The 19215-nt window shown below is 43.5% G+C and overlaps 1 protein-coding gene and 1 long non-coding RNA gene across 7 annotated transcripts in view; one reads left to right on the top strand and one right to left on the bottom strand.

Annotated features, from left to right (window-relative positions):
- The window catches only part of LOC147033888 (uncharacterized), a 29707-nt gene extending 12354 nt beyond the window's left edge, over positions 1-17353 (top strand). The window contains exons 2-3 of the long non-coding RNA XR_015055855.1: positions 16164-16287; positions 16806-17353. This is a non-coding gene — a long non-coding RNA (uncharacterized LOC147033888). The remainder of the gene's footprint in view (positions 1-16163; positions 16288-16805) is intronic.
- Positions 4393-19215, bottom strand: part of LOC147033887 (spondin-1-like) — a 29571-nt gene continuing 14748 nt past the window's right edge. For all 6 annotated transcript variants that reach the window (XM_085872119.1, XM_085872115.1, XM_085872123.1 and 3 more), the window contains exons 3-6: positions 12812-13118; positions 12347-12565; positions 7730-8287; positions 4393-5671 (exon numbers count right to left, since the gene is read on the bottom strand). In XM_085872119.1, coding sequence (XP_085728245.1) covers positions 5292-5671; positions 7730-8287; positions 12347-12565; positions 12812-13118 — 1464 coding nt within the window. In that variant the 3' untranslated portion in view covers positions 4393-5291. The remainder of the gene's footprint in view (positions 5672-7729; positions 8288-12346; positions 12566-12811; positions 13119-19215) is intronic.

The raw sequence follows: 19215 nt of genomic DNA, 5'->3' as shown, positions 1-19215 counted from the left end.
AGAGGCTCTGCTCCGAAGAAGGGCAGGGAGTGTTTCCTCCAGCCAATGGACGAAGAGCCAGCAAAGCCGAGGCGCTCCAGCGAATGGGAAGCCAGAAGGCCAGAAACAACTGCAGAGCCTCTTCGGGGGGGCGGACCACCGACATGCCACCCATCCAATGGGATGCAGAGTTACCTCAGGACGGATCCCTCCCACCTCGCAGGAAGGGTTGAACAATTGTCGGTGCGATCCGTCTGGGTCATGTCTCGTCTGGTCTGTTGGCCATCTTCGGTCTTGGTGCTCGCTGGCGTCTGCCGCTTTGTCTTGGTTCCTTGGCGCTTGGTGCGAGGTTGTCCATGTGGGTTCGAGTCCCACCGTGGTGGTTGGAGCGTCCGATCTTCCCAAGCCCTTCCACAAGGATCCCGCGCTCCACAAGGGCAGGTCGGCAAGCCGTGCGAACGCGGCCAGGTACCAGCAGAAGTCTGACCTCCAGCCTGTCTATCCCCTTGGCTGCGAGGGTCGAAACTTAGACAATCTGGGTCCATTTTCTTTTGGTGTGTGTGTGTGTGTGTGTGTGTGTGTAGTGGTGCCGTCCTGCAAGTAGAAATTGTATGTGTTGATTGCTTATTGTACATTTGCCTCCATATTCGTGATAACTCTGCTCTGTCTCCCTTCCGATTATTGTAAATAAACCCCTGTTAAATGTACCAGCTTGTTGCCTGTCGTTTCTATCATTGACCCAGCACGGTGCGGTCTTGAGAAATAGTGAGGCCGTCTGTGCCGTAAATTGTTATTTGGACCGGCGCGGCTTTAACTCCCGCTCGGTTACGTCAGATCAGAGTCGGTCACAGCGACTCGGTTCGGACAAAGCCGGCCGAGGGTGTTGCTTCCCCAGTAGTTAGATGGCGTGAGTACTTAGGTAAATTGGAATAGACAAGTGGACCCTACCTCACGCCGTCGAAATATTGGCGACCACGGTCCTTTAAGCGACCCGTCGACCCCGGAGTTCTCCGGGGTGACGACCTTTCAATTTCGGTGTTCGGTGGGAGACGGCCCGACTGCTCCGTCAAGCGGTCGTCCTCGCCACCGACCCCCGGCCCACAACAATATGACATGATGCTGACATCGCAGACATCATGCCTCGTAAATTTTGGGGGTTCGATATATATTGTTGCGGATCCCAGGTTCGAGTTTCGCCACGAGGTGAAGCACTCAGCTCTCTCCCAAACTCCTGGCCCTGAGCTGCCGGCCACAGATAACTCCGCGCATACTGTCTCTGTTCCCCTCTTCTGTCCTTCCCTCTCCCACCCCTCTTGTCTCCTGCCCCTCCCCTTGTTGTGCATTGTGTGTTAGTTCTCATACGAGGCTCGACAATGTATGCAAAAATAAAAAACATTTTTAAAAAAACCCCACAAAAAAAAAAAGGGATTGGCTCCAGGACTATACAGGTTACCAAAAATACACAAACAAGACACCAGTACTGAGACCGATCGTCTCCATCATAAACACACCATCATATTGACGGTCTTTGTTACTTGGCATGAATCAATGGCACATTGCTTGGAAAAACAGGAAAAAAAAAACGGTGAAAAACAACTAAGTTTGGAAAAAGATTGAAAGACATTACAATACGACATGATGAGAACACGGTTTCTTTTGATGCGATTTCCCCGTTTACCAACATCTCTGTGGACCTTGCAATCCAAGCTACAAGAGAGCGTTTGCAACAATCACACATATGGAAGTTGAGGTGTGGAGTTGGCAACTTCACTTGGAATGACGTCACAAATTTACTCAGGACTTGCCTCAACAGCACAAACCTTCCTTTACAATGGAGAGCAACATCAACAGATTTTCGACATGGCACTTGGATCACCAATATCATCAGTCATGGCAAACTTGATAATGGAACACTTTGAAAGCAAACTTTTCACCAAGAATGTGCCTTTGTTGCCATGTTTCTGGGTCAGATATGTTGATGACACGTTTGCAATTGTACACCGAGACCATGTTGACCTTCTTCTCGAGCAGCTGTGCGAGGTTCTTCCTATTATTAAATTCATCATGGAAATTGAACAATTCAACAAGCTACCGTTCCTAGATGTGGAGGTTCAACGACAACCAGATGGCACTTTGAAAATGTCAGTACATAGGAAACCCACACACACACAGCTAAACTACTGGACTTCAACTCATACCACCCTATCACACATAAGCGCAGTGTTACCCGCATCCTGACTTCCAGAGCTTGGCAGGTTTCATCCTCAAAAATGCTGCCATCAATGAAATTAGATGGGTAAGAGACATTCTAACACAAATTGGACATGACAAAAGAATGCTACCCAGACTTGTGAACCAAAGAGGAGAGAACAGAGAGGAGGAAGAAGAATAAGAAGACAAATGTGGTTTCTGCATCTTACCATATGACCCAGTATTATCAGAGAAGATTGGCAAAATTATACGCAGCGCACAAATCCAAGTAGCATACAAACCCCTCTACACCATTCATCATGCCATCACAAACATAAAATACCATTTGGGGACTGATCAGATGTGGTATATCGCATGGTATGAGTGTGGCACAGCTTATGTATGGGGTAATGGGAAGAAATTTAAAACCAAGGATAAATTAACATACCAGAGCTACGAGGTTGGGAAAGGCCTCACAATCAGCAATGGCACCTAATTGCATACGTTTTGGTCACAGTTATGATGGAAGCAATACACAGATTCTGGACATCACATCAAACAAACACCGCAGACTAATTTTGGATTATTGGCTCGCTGAAGTTCAGGAAGATGGATTAACAGAAGAAACATTAAAACTTCCCGCTCAGTACTACCCCTTGATCCAGAAAGCAGAAAGTGGTTGGTGCAAATTCTAAAAACGAGGACAGTGTGGACCACAAATAACCCACAACGTTCCTAGAACATTGTGCCCAGAGGACACACCAATCACTCTACAACAAATATACCCCATCACCGAGGCAGACTCGCTCCACCCCCATTCCAACCCCACCTACAATAGGACCACGTGACCACATCACACCACTAAGGAAGACTAACTCGGATGTACAATGCATGCCCAATAACTTGCCAAGTTTTAATTCGCATACTTAGTTTACCAGATCACGCAGGAAACAGATGCAGAGGGAGCAGACAATCGATCAAGGATGATTAGCGTGAACAACAGGATGAAAAAGTAATAATTTTGGTTTCAATTCCAAACATCAGTGTGTTGGACCAGAACAGGATTAACACAAGGCAGAATAAAGTAGGCCACACACTTGATTGTTCACTGGGCTTTGAAGACATTTGTGTGTCACAAACGAAACGTCGCCTTGAGACTTGATCGGCTCACGCTCGTTTGTATTAAAATAGGTGCGAGTTTGGTCGAGTTTTATCATTTTGGTTGGCTGTGCATTTTAATAATTACAATGGATCATCCCAACTGCAAAAACCTTAAATATATATTCTATATGAAAGTCACTTTACGCCTCCCCAGTAAAGCATTCGTTCTTGACGCTTGATGGAGTACTGCTCTTCCCTACCTCACATCTTTCTGAGTTTGATGCCATGGAAACCAAAGCCTTTAAGATCATTGGAATCCCTCGTGATGAAACCGAGTCTACAGGCCTATCACTTCACCATGATGGTGGTCTCTGTCTCCTACCGCCTCCTTTCTGGTCTTGCATCCTCTGCTCTTTCCGTGCTTTGCTCCCCCAAGTTTCTTCAGGGAACACATTGTCCACCATCAACCCTCTTCTGGTGAAACTACCTAAATGCAGGATCACTGCACACCTCGACTCATTTGTTCCTTTTTTTTTTTCTCCTGCCTGTGGAACCAACTACCATATAATCTTCAATCTCATTCTTCCCTCGAGGTCAAGACAGCTGTTCACCAACATCTCAGCTGGTCCCCAATGAAAAACCATGATCTTTTCTCCCCTCGTTAACCCCCACCCCCACCCACCCCAATCCCAACCTTTCTCCAAATGGTCTTCTCTTGTGATAGTTACCTGTATTTTCTTGTGAAAGCTTCCACTCTGATGGGTTTGTGAAGGGTGTGGGCCAGAAATGTTCCCTGGCCAACCCCTTAAGAAGGTAGGAATTATTGGGGCCAATAATCCATCCATCCATCCATTGGGACCATACTCTGTACAGAGCGTTGGTGCTGCCTAAGCAGTCTCCTTGGCTATTGGGTACAATCCTGGACGGGTCGCCACTCCGACACAGGATACCAGCAAGCTGGCACTCATTTTGCCGACCTCAGAAGGATGACAGGCAGAGTCAACCCCACCTGGTATTCATTCAACAGCGAAGCAGGATTTGAACTGAGGATCCTCTGAACCCAAGCCCACCACCCTCACCATTAAGCCAACACCAGGCACGGCCGATAATGAGGCAGTAAGATGTTGTAGATACTGTGTATTAAAATACCTCCACAATGTTTTCTACATTTTCCTTACCATACAGTAATGCTTCAATTTTACATATGGGAATACAAGATATTTCAGTCATTCAAAGTTCACGGCACAAAAACTTCACTGAACTCTTCCTATAAATCTAAATAAAACCCTATAGCCTTGAATTTACAACGTAGCTGCTCTATGAGCATATTGTTATGTAAAAGTGATCAACTCTCGTAAAGTATTGTACCCCAAGCTGTTAACCAGAATATGGTCCGATTGCGAACACAAGTTTTGGTAAAATCATCATACTAACCACTCAAAGCCAGGAGATGTGAGCAACTTCCGAAAAAAGGTGCTCTCGGTTGACGTGAAAATATTCAGGTAACAATGCATACCTGTTGCAGCCACAGAATAACCTTTTACCACATCATTTGCCAGGTGTCCATGGCACCATGACAACATTGAAAAATGCTGCAGAATGCCAAGGAGGAATTTGAAACAGAGTCAAGGACCTCTTGGGCCAGAAACATTCCGCGAGTTGTTTTTTTTTCTTAAAGTCCACAAACATCCTTATGCTGATCGAAGGGTTATAGAAGAGCTTTTACATAGATCACAAACAGTGGAAGACATGAGCAGACACCAGTGTAGTTCGCACGAATTACAAGGGAAATTGCAGACAACAGACGAGTCACCATTGGATCTGGGATGTGCACCCAAGAATACCATAGGAATCGTGAGCCATGTGCTCAGATGGGAAATGCAAACAGGCCAACCCAAAATAGGAATAGGCCATATTCAACAAGATTAATGTTCTCTCCAAAATTATATCAAATGCATGTCATAAAACAAAGGCCTTTATGAAATAAACGAGGGCACTTCATATCTGAGACAGTTGCAATGTTAAATGGGTGGTCTTGAAATATGAATGATCTTTGATCTATCCGTAGAGGAAGATCTTGGGCACACTGCAAGCATGCAAACTTCCTGGAGTTGTAATGTCGGACAAGGCCTTCCACCGTTCCCGGCCTGACGTAACACCGCACGTTTCATGCTCTGTAGTCCAAATCCACAGGTACGGCTGCACGGTCCCAATGCCATCGGGCGAGACATTTTACAGTTGACCTTTTTCAGCTTCGAAAAGCGACCTCGTGCTTTGGGAGGCCATGTGGCGTAGATCTCATCAGGCACCGCATCTTCATTCGGGTTACCCAGCACTAAAGTTTGCATTTGCAATGTTGATCTTCTTGGAGACACCGATTGCTGATCCTCCACTGGCAATTCTGTAACAATATTGTATTTATTAAGGTTATTGCATGAAACTTGAAACTGATCGGTTTTTATCTTGTGGGTCTTAAGGAAACCGAGCAATCGAATGTCCCACGTACATTAGCTGTTAACGAATAGACACTCGAGGTGATATTTTTTTCATTCCCTGTACATTTACATGAATCGTGCAATAAAGCATTGTCCATTAAATCTGAGAAATGTTTAAAATCCATTTTTCAAAAGTGATTGGATTAAACCAGCTTTTCTCCACTCACTGGCCCACCCAAGCTACGAGACTAGTTTACGCCAATGACAAAAGAGTATTTTCTATCCTTCAACCGCCCAGGCAAACACATACCACCTTCTGTAACTTGCAAAAGCCACAGAGAAGGAAAACAGGTGGATGCATCATCATAGCAATGTCGTTTGAAAAATGAATCGACTTTCTTTAAAAAGACAAAAGCTTCTTGTTAAAAATAAACAAATAAATAAGAAGCAAGAAGATAAACAAAACAAGGGCCCACAGCCATCTTTCACAGGATGTCTCAGGCTCTTCTGCGCATCTCCCTGCTTATTGCTCCTCCGCTGTGACAGGCCCGCTTCCTGCCCTGGTGGAGGTGCTGCCGTGTCTGTCCATTCCTCTGTTCACAACAATCAGTGCCCTCACTGATCACTAACAACCCAATGGAATACATTTGGCTTTGCGTGTCTCTCCGTAGCAACGTATTGTTTCTTTGTGTGGTCTACCATCAACGCTACTCCGATGACTCCATCCATATGCGAGGCTCTCTCCACAAACATTGACACACTGCTTTCGTGCGGAGTGTGACAGATGCATACAAACGGTGACTTAATCATGAACACCATGGCTTGTGCTAGGTGTGATGGAAGTTTGGATAGAATGGTGCATGTCTGGCAGCTGGGTACTACTCAAAAAGGTTACACCTCCTGGCGGTGTGAACGAGGTGACCACTGTAGCACGGTGGCGAGAATGTATAAATGTGATAGGATATTCACAATGCAATTGTCCCACATCATGACATCTTGTGATCATGGTTCACAGATCATATAAAGAATAAAGCTCCAAATTGCTCGAAATACAGTACCCACAGACAAAATCAGCATCAAATCACATTGCTCTTCACTGGATAACAATCACTTCCAAAACTTCCTCCATGTATCACTATTATATTTAATCCTATAATGAGCATTCCAACGATGTCTGAAGTGCCGTGAACGGGTTTTCTCATGTGGATGAATCACTTGGATGTTTGCTGCATCATTTATAAAGAGGCAGCCATGCCGTCGATGCACTGCCTTCCGATAGATCAGTAATTTGTAATAGACTGGTATACAATGGCCTACTATTTGAAGGGGTACACTCAGTTTTGCCCGGCCGGTGAACTTTTCCCTCCGGAGGTTGGACAATGTCCACGTTGGACATTGAAAAACGATGGTGTTATTGACAACACCTGACTCCACATCCAAATATAAACTTTTTAGCAGCTTTTGATGGCTTCAAAATGGCCTTCAAAGCCAACGTGTGGTCGCTTAAAACCATGCCCAGATTCTAAGTATTGACATCCAAAAGTTGGGTCTTGGAGCTACGGTTCGGCCGTGAAAGAGTAACGTAGTAAATCCAACGTAGTAAAAAAATAACGAAAGTAAATGCACAAACAAACTCAAACACTTGAAAATATTTACAAGATGACGTAAACGTAAATATGCATTAAATAAAACAAGAGTTGGCCAATTTAAAGGTCCACTCGAGACAATCAGGTGAGCACAGGCTTGAGGCTGCACTATGATATTGTTTAAAGGTATCAACTTGCTAAACAATGATCTTCAGTTTGTCAAGGCATGTTACATAATGCTTCTTCATTACACAACTTACTGCAGGTTATTTCAAGCATGAAAGCAGACGTGCACGTCTCTTAGAGTTAAACCCAAGACTGGCAGTGCACAATGTGATGTGTGCACTACACAAAGCTGCTATTCTGTCGCCGTGATGTGTTCATCTCCGATTTAATAAACAGGTGCAAAACATTCAGTTAATGTAAGAAGCATCTTACCTGAAGGTAAGCCATCATCAAAAGGAACGCGAGTGATCGATGGCTTTGTTGTGACATCTTTCACCGTCATAATCCTTAAGTCCTCATCAGGATGTGTCACTCGGAAATGTTTGCCCTCTGTGGTTTGCCAGGAAACAGCGTCTCGGTGAGACTGTGATTCGGTTAGATGAGGCTCTGCAGAACTGGTGAAGCTCGTGGGATTGGTTAAACTTGCATTGAGATTGTCCCTTCCCGTCTCCTGTGGAGGCAAGGTTGATGTGGCAGAGTAAAGTCCAGCATGTGATGTGAACAAACCCTGCCGTTCAGAAGCCTCTCGTTGGGACAAACCCTGAGTGCTGCTTCCCTGAACTTTGTCTTGCATCTGCGTTGCACAAGGCCCTTTTCTGCAAGGTGATTCCATGTGGAGGGGAGGGCACAAAAGGCCATCGTTGGCGGGGTTGAGGATGATGTATCGGGTGCTGCGTTTGACACCAACTCCACATGATTGACTGCAAAACCCCCATGGAGACCAAGGCGAGACCTCACAATCTAGGGGTGTCGCTTCTTCTTCAGCAGGTCCTAGATGTGACACAAATGAACAGAGAATGAAATAGATGAGCATTCATCTTGGTAAATCACCCAATGTGTGCACGAGTAAGTGAGCTATCGTCGGCACCTCAAACAAATTCAAAACCTACAGGGGGCAGTGCATCAGCATCACCACTGCACACCTGCGAGAAAACTGATGCTAATTCACAATCACCTGCTACATAGGATCGAAGACGACGACTCACTGTGTCTTGGTTTAATTACACCCTCCGACAAATGGAATGCATTATATTCGAGACAAATTTCATCAAAATAACATAATTATCTGTGAGCTTGGTCTTTATCAAGTAGGGAGAAAGACAGAGGGAAGGCTGCATGCCAAGGGCTCAACTGAAGGAGGCAATCTGGGTGGTGGGTTAGTGATTCACTTTGAATGAAGAGTTGAAGTTACTGGTGTTGATTTGTATCACTAACAAGGTGGAAGTTACGAGTGTTGATTTGTATTACTAACCAGGTGGAAGTTACTGGTGTTGATTTGTATCACTAACCAGGTGGAAGTTACTGGTGTTGATTTGTATCACTAACCAGGTGGAAGTTACGAGTGTTGATTTGTATTACTAACCAGGTGGAAGTTACTGGTGTTGATTTGTATCACTAACCAGGTGGAAGTTACGAGTGTTGATTTGTATTACTAACCAGGTGGAAGTTACTGGTGTTGATTTGTATCACTAACCAGGTGGAAGTTACTGGTGTTGATTTGTATCACTAACCAGGTGGAAGTTACTGGTGTTGATTTGTATCACTAACCAGGTGGAAGTTACTGGTGTTGATTTGTATCACTAACCAGGTGGAAGTTACTGGTGTTGATTTGTATCACTAACCAGGTGGAAGTTACTGGTGTTGATTTGTATCAATAACCAGGTGGAAGTTACTGGTGTTGATTTGTATCAATAACCAGGTGGAAGTTACTGGTGTTGATTTGTATCACTAACCAGGTGGAAGTTACGAGTGTTGATTTGCATCACTAACCAGGTGGAAGTTACTGGTGTTGATTTGTATCACTAACCAGGTGGAAGTTACTGGTGTTGATTTGTATCAATAACCAGGTGGAAGTTACTGGTGTTGATTTGTATCAATAACCAGGTGGAAGTTACTGGTGTTGATTTGTATCACTAACCAGGTGGAAGTTACGAGTGTTGATTTGCATCACTAACCAGGTGGAAGTTACTGGTGTTGATTTGTATCACTAACCAGGTGGAAGTTACTGGTGTTGATTTGTATCACTAACGAGGTGGAAGTTACTGGTGTTGATTTGTATCACTAACCAGGTGGAAGTTACTGGTGTTGATTTGTATCAATAACCAGGTGGAAGTTACTGGTGTTGATTTGTATCACAATGATAATCATTTTTACGATGGAGTAATGTTCAAAAGCTTCGTGTTTAAATAAACAATATTGACCAACAGGAGAAAGACAGACGGTCCATATTAACCGACAGGAGAAAGACAGTCAGTCCATATTAACCGACAGGAGAAAGACAGACGGTCCATATTAACCGACAGGAGAAAGACAGTCAGTCCATATTAACCGACAGGAGAAAGGCAGACGGTCCATATTGACCGACAGGAGAAAGACAGTCAGTCCATATTAACCGACAGGAGAAAGGCAGACGGTCCATATTGACCAACAGGAGAAAGGCAGACGGTCCATATTAACCGACAGGAGAAAGGCAGACGGTCCATATTAACCGACAGGAGAAAGGCAGACGGTCCATATTAACCGACAGGAGAAAGGCAGACGGTCCATATTGACCGACAGGAGAAAGACAGTCAGTCCATATTAACAGACAGGAGAAAGGCAGACGGTCCATATTGACCAACAGGAGAAAGACAGTCAGTCCATATTAACCGACAGGAGAAAGGCAGACAGTTCATATTGACCAACAGGAGAAAGACAGTCAGTCCATATTAACCGACAGGAGAAAGACAGACGGTCCATATTAACCGACAGGAGAAAGACAGTCAGTCCATATAAACCGACAGGAGAAAGACAGACGGTCCATATTAACCGACAGGAGAAAGACAGTCAGTCCATATTAACCGACAGGAGAAAGACAGACGGTCCATATTAACCGACAGGAGAAAGACAGTCAGTCCATATTAACCGACAGGAGAAAGACAGACGGTCCATATTAACCGACAGGAGAAAGACAGACGGCCCATATTGACCAACAGGAGAAAGACAGTCAGTCCATATTAACCGACAGGAGAAAGGCAGACAGTTCATATTGACCAACAGGAGAAAGGCAGACGGTCCATATTAACCGACAGGAGAAAGGCAGACGGTCCATATTGACCGACAGGAGAAAGACAGTCAGTCCATATAAACCGACAGGAGAAAGACAGACGGTCCATATTAACCGACAGGAGAAAGACAGTCGGTCCATATTAACCGACAGGAGAAAGACAGACGGTCCATATTGACCAACAGGAGAAAGACAGTCAGTCCATATTAACCGACAGGAGAAAGGCAGACAGTTCATATTGACCAACAGGAGAAAGACAGTCAGTCTATATTAACCGACAGGAGAAAGGCAGACAGTTCATATTGACCAACAGGAGAAAGACAGACGGTCCATATTAACCGACAGGAGAAAGGCAGACAGTTCATATTGACCAACAGGAGAAAGACAGTCAGTCTATATTAACCGACAGGAGAAAGGCAGACTGTCCATATTGACCGACAGGAGAAAGGCAGACGGTCCATATTAACCGACAGGAGAAAGGCAGACAGTTCATATTGACCAACAGGAGAAAGACAGACGGTCCATATTAACCGACAGGAGAAAGACAGTCAGTCCATATTAACCGACAGGAGAAAGGCAGACAGTTCATATTGACCAACAGGAGAAAGACAGTCAGTCCATATTAACCGACAGGAGAAAGGCAGACGGTCCATATTGACCGACAGGAGAAAGGCAGACGGTCCATATTAACCGACAGGAGAAAGGCAGACGGTCCATATTGACCGACAGGAGAAAGGCAGACGGTCCATATTAACCGACAGGAGAAAGGCAGACAGTTCATATTGACCAACAGGAGAAAGACAGTCAGTCCATATTAACCGACAGGAGAAAGGCAGACGGTCCATATTGACCGACAGGAGAAAGGCAGACGGTCCATATTGACCGACAGGAGAAAGACAGACGGTCCATATTAACCGACAGGAGAAAGACAGTCAGTCCAGATTGACCGACAGGAGAAAGGCAGACGGTCCAGATTGACCGACAGGAGAAAGGCAAACGGTCCATATTGACCGACAGGATAAAGGCAGACAGTTCATATTGACCGACAGGAGAAAGACAGTCGGTCCATATTGACCGACAGGAGAAAGACAGTCGGTCAATATTAACTGACAGGAGAAAGGCAGACGATTCATATTAACCGACAGGACAAAGACAGACGGTCCATATTGACCAACAGGAGAAAGGCAGTCAAGCTGAACCTGGAGAACATGTTCAACAGCAGAAGAAACTTCAACCTGAAGAAGTAGATTTTAGTTTGGATGGTCTTTGTCCGACAGAATATGGTGTAGGGGTAACAATCACAGCATACTTACCTATGAACTGCACTATCTGGGTTTGATTATCGATGAAACGACAAACTTTAAGATTGGCGCTATTCAGGCAGGGTGTGATGTCACCATGCCTCTGTTGGACAATAGGCTGGGTATACCATCTGCTAGCAATAGCAGGTGGATGTCAAAAATCTCAAGGTTTAGTTTGTGAAGAGTATGCAAGTTCGCACCAACACTCCAAACACATTTATAAATTCCGACCCAAATCAGCTTCAGTCGAACGTCAGGCCCGACAAGCCAGTTCTCAAAAGTATTGGGCCAAAGTATACAGCAGCTGATGCCATAATAAAGTAGTATTAATTGACACCTTCAAAGTAATAGTAGAGGAGGTCCAGGTGTTTTAAAGTGGACTTTTGTGCAACCATTCTTACATCATATAATTAGACTTGTAGGATTGAAAAAAAAAAAAAATTAAAAACAAAATTTAATAACCTCAAATATTCTTCAACCTACTTTTGAAGATACGAGTCGTGTTGTCGTCCTGGTCCAAGCTGGTCATGATGATATTGAAGACTTCGTCCCCCTCAGCCCCAGAGTCCAGTCGTTTTGGTTTCCTTTGAAGAGTATTTTTCTCATCAACACGCACTCCGTTTAACCACAGAGCGCTGTTGAATTCCACCGTCTGGCCAAAGGTATTCGCGCTGGAGTTTTCGATCCCCGTGCTCCATGACTCTGCACACACAAACTAGACGTAAGTTTTAAGGAGCAAGCAAAACCTTGAGAAAACAAATGGGCTGAACAAAGAAGTGTGCAAGCTTTGTATAAAGGTTGGTGGAATTTGGGCGAGCTTCAACGTGCTGATTGTTAAAGCGCCATGGGAGAAAGCAACCATGTAAAAGTAAAACCATGACCATATTAAACAAACAAACTGCAGCAAATGGTGAAAGCAAAATGTGACCAGAAGCACTGTTGCAGCACCTGGAATGCTGGGTATAAAGTTGAATTCCAAGTAGCCTATTCTAGGCAGGCTTTTCAGGCGAGGATAGTAGAATGAACTTGCAGGATGAGAAGGTTTCTGGGCCGTGATTCTCGATACGCTTTCTGGAGGGTTAGATGCGAAGTTCGGGGATGAGAACGTGAAGCCACTATCGGTACCTGCATCCCACAGAAGGAGGTCCTGCTGGAGCTGCGCAATCCACGCATGGTCTTTGGGAGAGCACAGGTTGATGGAGTGCACTCCAATGAACCAGTCCGGACTAGGAACCAATCGGACCAGCGCAGAAACCTGCGATCATGGCAGCATATCATCCATATTCAATAAACAGTCATGTAATGTGCACACATGGATTATTTCAAACATGCAATGCACTCTTTAAAAGTGTACAGTGATGTTTATCATTTTCTGTTTGTTGCCAAATTGTACTCGTGAAACCGATATGGAAGTTGAAAAGGAGAATTTTGTCAATGCATTTTGATTTTTATATGTTATACGAGTTAATAATTGTGAATCGCATTTAACTCATAGTTCCCATCATGTGCTGCCTTTTTGGTTGCCGATTGCACCATTGGTTAGGGGCGCGGCTATGCCGCTGATGCAGTGCCCCGATTACCAGTATACTGGTGCTCATTTTGCCGACCTCGGAAGGATGACAGGCTGAGTCAACCCCCTAGTGTTAATTCTGTGGACAACAGGGCTCTAACTCAGGACCCAAGGATCCCAAGCCACCACCCTAACCACTAAGCCAACACCAGGAGGAGGAGGAGTAGGAGATTGAGACCATACTCTATGCAGAGCGTTGGTGCTGCTGAAGCAGTCTCCATGGCTATTGGGCACAATCCTGGACGGGTCGCCACTCCGACACAGTATACCAGCAAGCTGGCACTCATTTTGCCGACCTCGGAAGGATGACAGGCCGAGTTAACCCCACCTGGTATAAATTCAACAGATGAGCGGAATTTGAACTCAGGATCCGAGGATCTAAAGCCCGCCACCCCAACTGCTCAGCCAACACCAGGCTACAACTTATAGTATATGAATATGTATACCATGATGGGTTTTCACAATACATTAACTAATTACTTGAGAAATGTTGTGAGAGGTGTACAAGTATAATTATTATAGGTCAGTTTGATTTTAAAAGAAAGATGAATTTGAATTACTGGTGCAGTACACCCGCTCCCTCTGGGAAGGGGGTTAAAGCTATTATCCTCATTGTTATTACTATTACGATTGTTTATATATATATATTTTTATTATTGTTATTATTAACAATAGCGACTGTTTTTGTGGTTTATGAGTTTCATTTCCAGTAGGGGTGCCCCACGAAACACCAACATAAGCTATTTATACACATTAACACGGTGTTTGTCCAAGGAGGAAAACCCCTTTGGGAGGGTGGATAATATCAGTTTAATATTGTTTTGTAATCACATTAATATTATGCGATTATCATCATTATTGTTGTTGTTCGCCCCCGTTGGACTTGGCCGAAACAGGGGCTTATGGATTTGGTCTCCATTTTCATGTCCGTGCGTGCATGCACGTGTCCGCAACCGTATGGACCAATTTTATTCGTACTTGTCACAAAAACAACACATGGTGGCTTACATAAGCATGCCACTTTCATCCCCCCCCCCCGAGATCAGATCCAAGATGGCTGACTGGCGGCCATTTTAGTTGTAAAAAAAAAACCTGATGTTGAACACGTCCTCAACCATTTCTCGGACATGCATTTACCGATGCTGTTCAAACTTGGCAAACATATAATGAATGATGGTTTACATATACACGTCATTTGTTTTCGACATCAGATCCAATATGGCCGACTGGCAGCCATTTTAGTTGTAAAAAAAACAAACAAACCCGGTGTCGAACACGTCCTCAACCATTTCTCAGACGTGCATTTAGCAATCTTGATCAAACTTGGCACACAGATAACGAATGATGGCTTACATAAGCACGTAATTTTTTTTTTAGAGATGAGATCCAAGATGGCTGACTGGTGGCTATTTTGTTACTTCAATGTGTCCCTATCCATTTCTCAAACATGCATGGTCCAATTTCATTCAAACTTGGCACAAGCGCAGTAGATGATGGCATACACGTGCCCCTCAATTTGTTTTGTGATCTGATCAAAGATGGCCGACTGGTGTCCATTTTAGTTGTACATAAATATGGGCTATCCCTTTAATTCTATACAGCAAAATTACTAAAACAATGGGGGCTATGACATTTTATGTCTTTTTTACTTGTACGTTTTGCTATTAGAAGTGGCCTTGGAAAAACCCCACAATAAGCCATTTATACACCTTAACACAGATTTCACCCAAGGTGGAAAACCTCCTTGGGGAGGGAGGCAAATGAAGTTGTTACAACCTGCGTCGTGTGACCTTTAACTCATCTTGCGAGTTTGGTTGAGATTGGATAAGGAACAACCAAATGTATCACGGACAGACAGACAGACACCAAATTGCATATTTTAGTATGATTATGGTTCCTGGAGGAAGGCATTAAGTGTTTCGTGTTGTGATTTTCAATTATAGAATTTTTCAATTGCCAAATCTTTTTTTCTCAATTTCCAGTGATTTAATTTTTTCAAATTTACAATTTAAATATTTTTTCAATTGTATTTGCTTTTAAAATTATTATGGTTATGGTTCCCATCCATCCATCAGGACTGTACTCTGTACAGAGCGTCAGTCCTGCCAAAGCAGTCTCCTGGGCTCTTGGGTACAATCCTGGATGGGTCACCACTGCAACGAAGGATATTCGAATAGCTCAACATCCCAGAAAGCTAGTACTTATTTTGCCAACCTCAGAAGGATGACAGGCTGAGTCAACCCCACCTGGCATTAATTCAAAGGAAAAGCAGGATTTGAACTCAGGACCTAAGGATCCCAAGCCAGCCACCCTAACCATTAAGCCAACACCAGGCATATGGTTCCCAGAGGGAGGCATCAAGCGTTTAATCTGGGTGTCCATGGTGCAGCATATAATCCACCATTTTTTTCATTTTGGAAAAAAAAAAGAGGTTTGTTTTCATTATGAGGAAGAATTTCAAGTGCTACCAATTGGATAATATTATGAGTTGGCTATACCAGGAATGAGCAATATCCGATCGCAGCCCTCTCGCTATTGTTGAATATGTATGCTCGAAGAAGAAGCACAATCAATTCATATCAGGATTTGATGAAGTGAATGAAGAACGATGAACAATGTCTGATGATACATCGCTTCCTCCTATTCCTACATATATCCTCCCCCCTCCTCCCCCTCCCCCCAACCAAGGTCATTTTCCTTTTCTTTCTCTCCCGCACCAAATTCACATAGGAACACAGAACAGACCTGGCCCTATCGAATCATATTCATTCACATGGGAGCACGGGACAGACACAGCCCAAACTAATCGGATTCATTCACATGGGACAGCCTGGGACAGCCACAGCCCTATCAGGTGAGAACACGGGACAGACATGGTTCCATCTCATCTTATTCATTCACATGGGAACATGGAACAGACATTTCTCCGTCTAATCTTATTCATTCACATGGGAACACGGGACAGACATAGCTCTATTCAACTTATTCATTCACATGGGAACATGGGACAGACATGGCTCTATCTCATCTTATTCATTCATTCACATGGGAACATGGGACAGACACGGCTCTATCTCATCTTATTCACTCATTCACATGAGACAGACACGGCTCTATCTCATCTTATTCATTCACATGGGAACATGGGACAGACATTGCTCTATCTAATCTTATTCATTCACATGGGAACATGAGACAGACATGGCTCTCTCTCATCTTGTTCATTCATTCACATGGGAACATGGGACAGACATGGCTCTATCTCATCTTATTCATTCACATGGGAACATGGTACAGACATAGCACAAGGTTAATGAGACAGATTAGAGAATGTAATCTGAGCTGTGGGTAATGATTTTTTTGTATTCTCAGAGCCAGCTTTCACCACAGAGACACGTGAGACATGAACAAGGATGAGGGAGTTGAGTGGACAGAGAAGGTGAAATATTTATTTTATTTTTTTTGTGTCGCAGGTTGTTACCACAGAGTGGTCTTTCTTTTTGGACCCATGGCTAATACCACTGCATTGATCTGTTTGTAAAAGTCATCAGAGAATAAAAATCAATCAAACTTGAGAACCAGTTCAGTCATATGAAGTAAAGTTTCGATGTGACGGTTGAAAAAACACTTTAGTGCCTGAAATCCCTCGACATCATAAAGGATAACAGTGGAGAGTGACGAGATGTCCATGGTGAATGGAAGTTTGTTGTCCATGGTAGAAAAATAGACCCGATCGAGAATCTGCAAGTTGTATTGGTATCTGTGGTGTACTATCTGTGCATATCTGTTGGTATCTGCGCATATGATTGGAGCCATATAGTTATCTAAGTACCGGTAGGTAGATATTATCTCAGAAGAACAGCACAGGCAGACAACAGGACAGCCGGGCTTGTGAATCTTTGGCATAAATTAAATAGGTGATACACTAGGATGACTGACATCAATATTACGAGAGGTAGGTGGGAATTCCTGTTTGGAACTCCTGGAGATTTTAAAATCGAGGATTCCTTTGGAGCTGCCATAAAGTCGACCATCACATACATGCATGGTTTATGGAGCTGTGACATTAAAGGGAATCTTCAGAACAATAAATTAATTGGCCTTTCATTCTAATATTTGGACTTTCATGTCGCAACCTTGCTCTTGCTTTATCACGACTTTTCTATCAGGATTTTGTGAGTGGTGCTGATAAAGCTGCTTTGTGGTTACAAATCTGGAAACTCCAATGAAAGAGACATCATTGCATATTGCCTGCAGGGCTTATATATTGTTTGTCATACAGAAGCGATAAAACAAAATAAACATTGAAAAACTATAACATGTTAAATTCGATGTCACCATCATTTCAATAATAAACTAGAACGGGCACTCATAGAGCACATACCTTCGCCGCCACTACTTTTTTTGTTCTTGGTATGAGTGTGGGGAACTGGTTTTCAAGGGCGTGACCCCCCCCCCCCCCGGCATTTTACCCCAACCGGTGACATGTGTTATGACGTCATTGTGTCACAAGATTGGGCATTCAATTCTGAACATTTTGGTGCTGGGTTCATGTAAAGCGGACAAGAATTGACCGCGTTATGACAAAAACCGCATATTTTTCAAGGTCGTGACCCCCCTGACCTTTGACCCCTAACCGGTAACAAGAGTATGGGCGTCATTGTGTCATATTGCATATCACAAGATGAGGCGTTGAATTCTGAACATTTTGGCGTTAGTTGCATGCAAATTGAATAAAAATTGACCGTGTTATCGTAAAAAGACGATTTTGACCTTTTCGTGACCTTGACCTTTGACCCGAACGATCCCAAAATCGAATCGAATGCTTCCTGGCTAATAACCAACCATCCCACCAAATTTCATGCAATTTGGTGTAATACTTTTTGAGTTGTACGAATCACAAGATTACAAATAAATAAATAAATAAATAAATAAATAAATAAATACACGCCGACCAAAACATAACCTTTCGCAGAATGCGAAGGTAACTAGAAGGGCACTCGGTGGAGCGCATACCTCCGCCATGCAAGGCCCGATCCACAAGAACATATCGGGCCCAATAAGTTTTTGAACTATTTTGCGACATATCGTTTGTGGCCCTATCTCTCAATGGTGAAGAATCACTTTAAAAATTCTAGTAGTCGGATCCGGATCCAGATCTTCACCAAAATCTGATCAGTTCGTCCTTGTCACACACCCGGATCCGTCCATAACTTTTTGAGATATCCTGCGCCACAAACAACCAAACAAGAAGAAGACCGTGCAGAGCACGATACTTGCAAAATTCATCAAACAAATTTGATCTCAAAAATAATTGGTGGTTGAATTCAATGACCTCAAATATAAATCCTCTTCAAATTTCAAGTTAATCAGATGAAAATTGAGGAATTTAGAAATACCACTTTAGTTGTTGACCTTTGTCCTAAGTTGACCTTTTGGTCCATATTGACCTCAGAAATAATAGGTGAGTTGAATTCAGTAACCTGAAATATAAATCCTCTTCAAATTTCAAGTCAATCGGATGAAAATTGAGGATTTTAGAAATACCATCTAAATTGTTGACCTTGGGCCTACGTGGACCTTTTGACCTGAAAAATAATAGGCTTCTTCCTTATGACAAACTCTACCATGTGGTGAAGTTTTGTGAAGATCGGTTTAAAATTGTGACCTGTCGGCGATAGACAGACAGACAGACAAACAAACACAAAATCGACAAACCAATATACTTGAAAAAATCTTCGATTTTGCAAGTAACAAACAGACAGTAAGGAGTGAAAGCACA

This window comes from Eptatretus burgeri, chromosome 1 (genome assembly GCF_056783735.1).
Source record: "Eptatretus burgeri isolate ZD-2024b chromosome 1, Ebu_testis_v1, whole genome shotgun sequence".
Lineage (NCBI taxonomy): Eukaryota > Metazoa > Chordata > Myxini > Myxiniformes > Myxinidae > Eptatretus > Eptatretus burgeri.
This window is presented reverse-complemented; position numbering and strand designations above follow the sequence as displayed.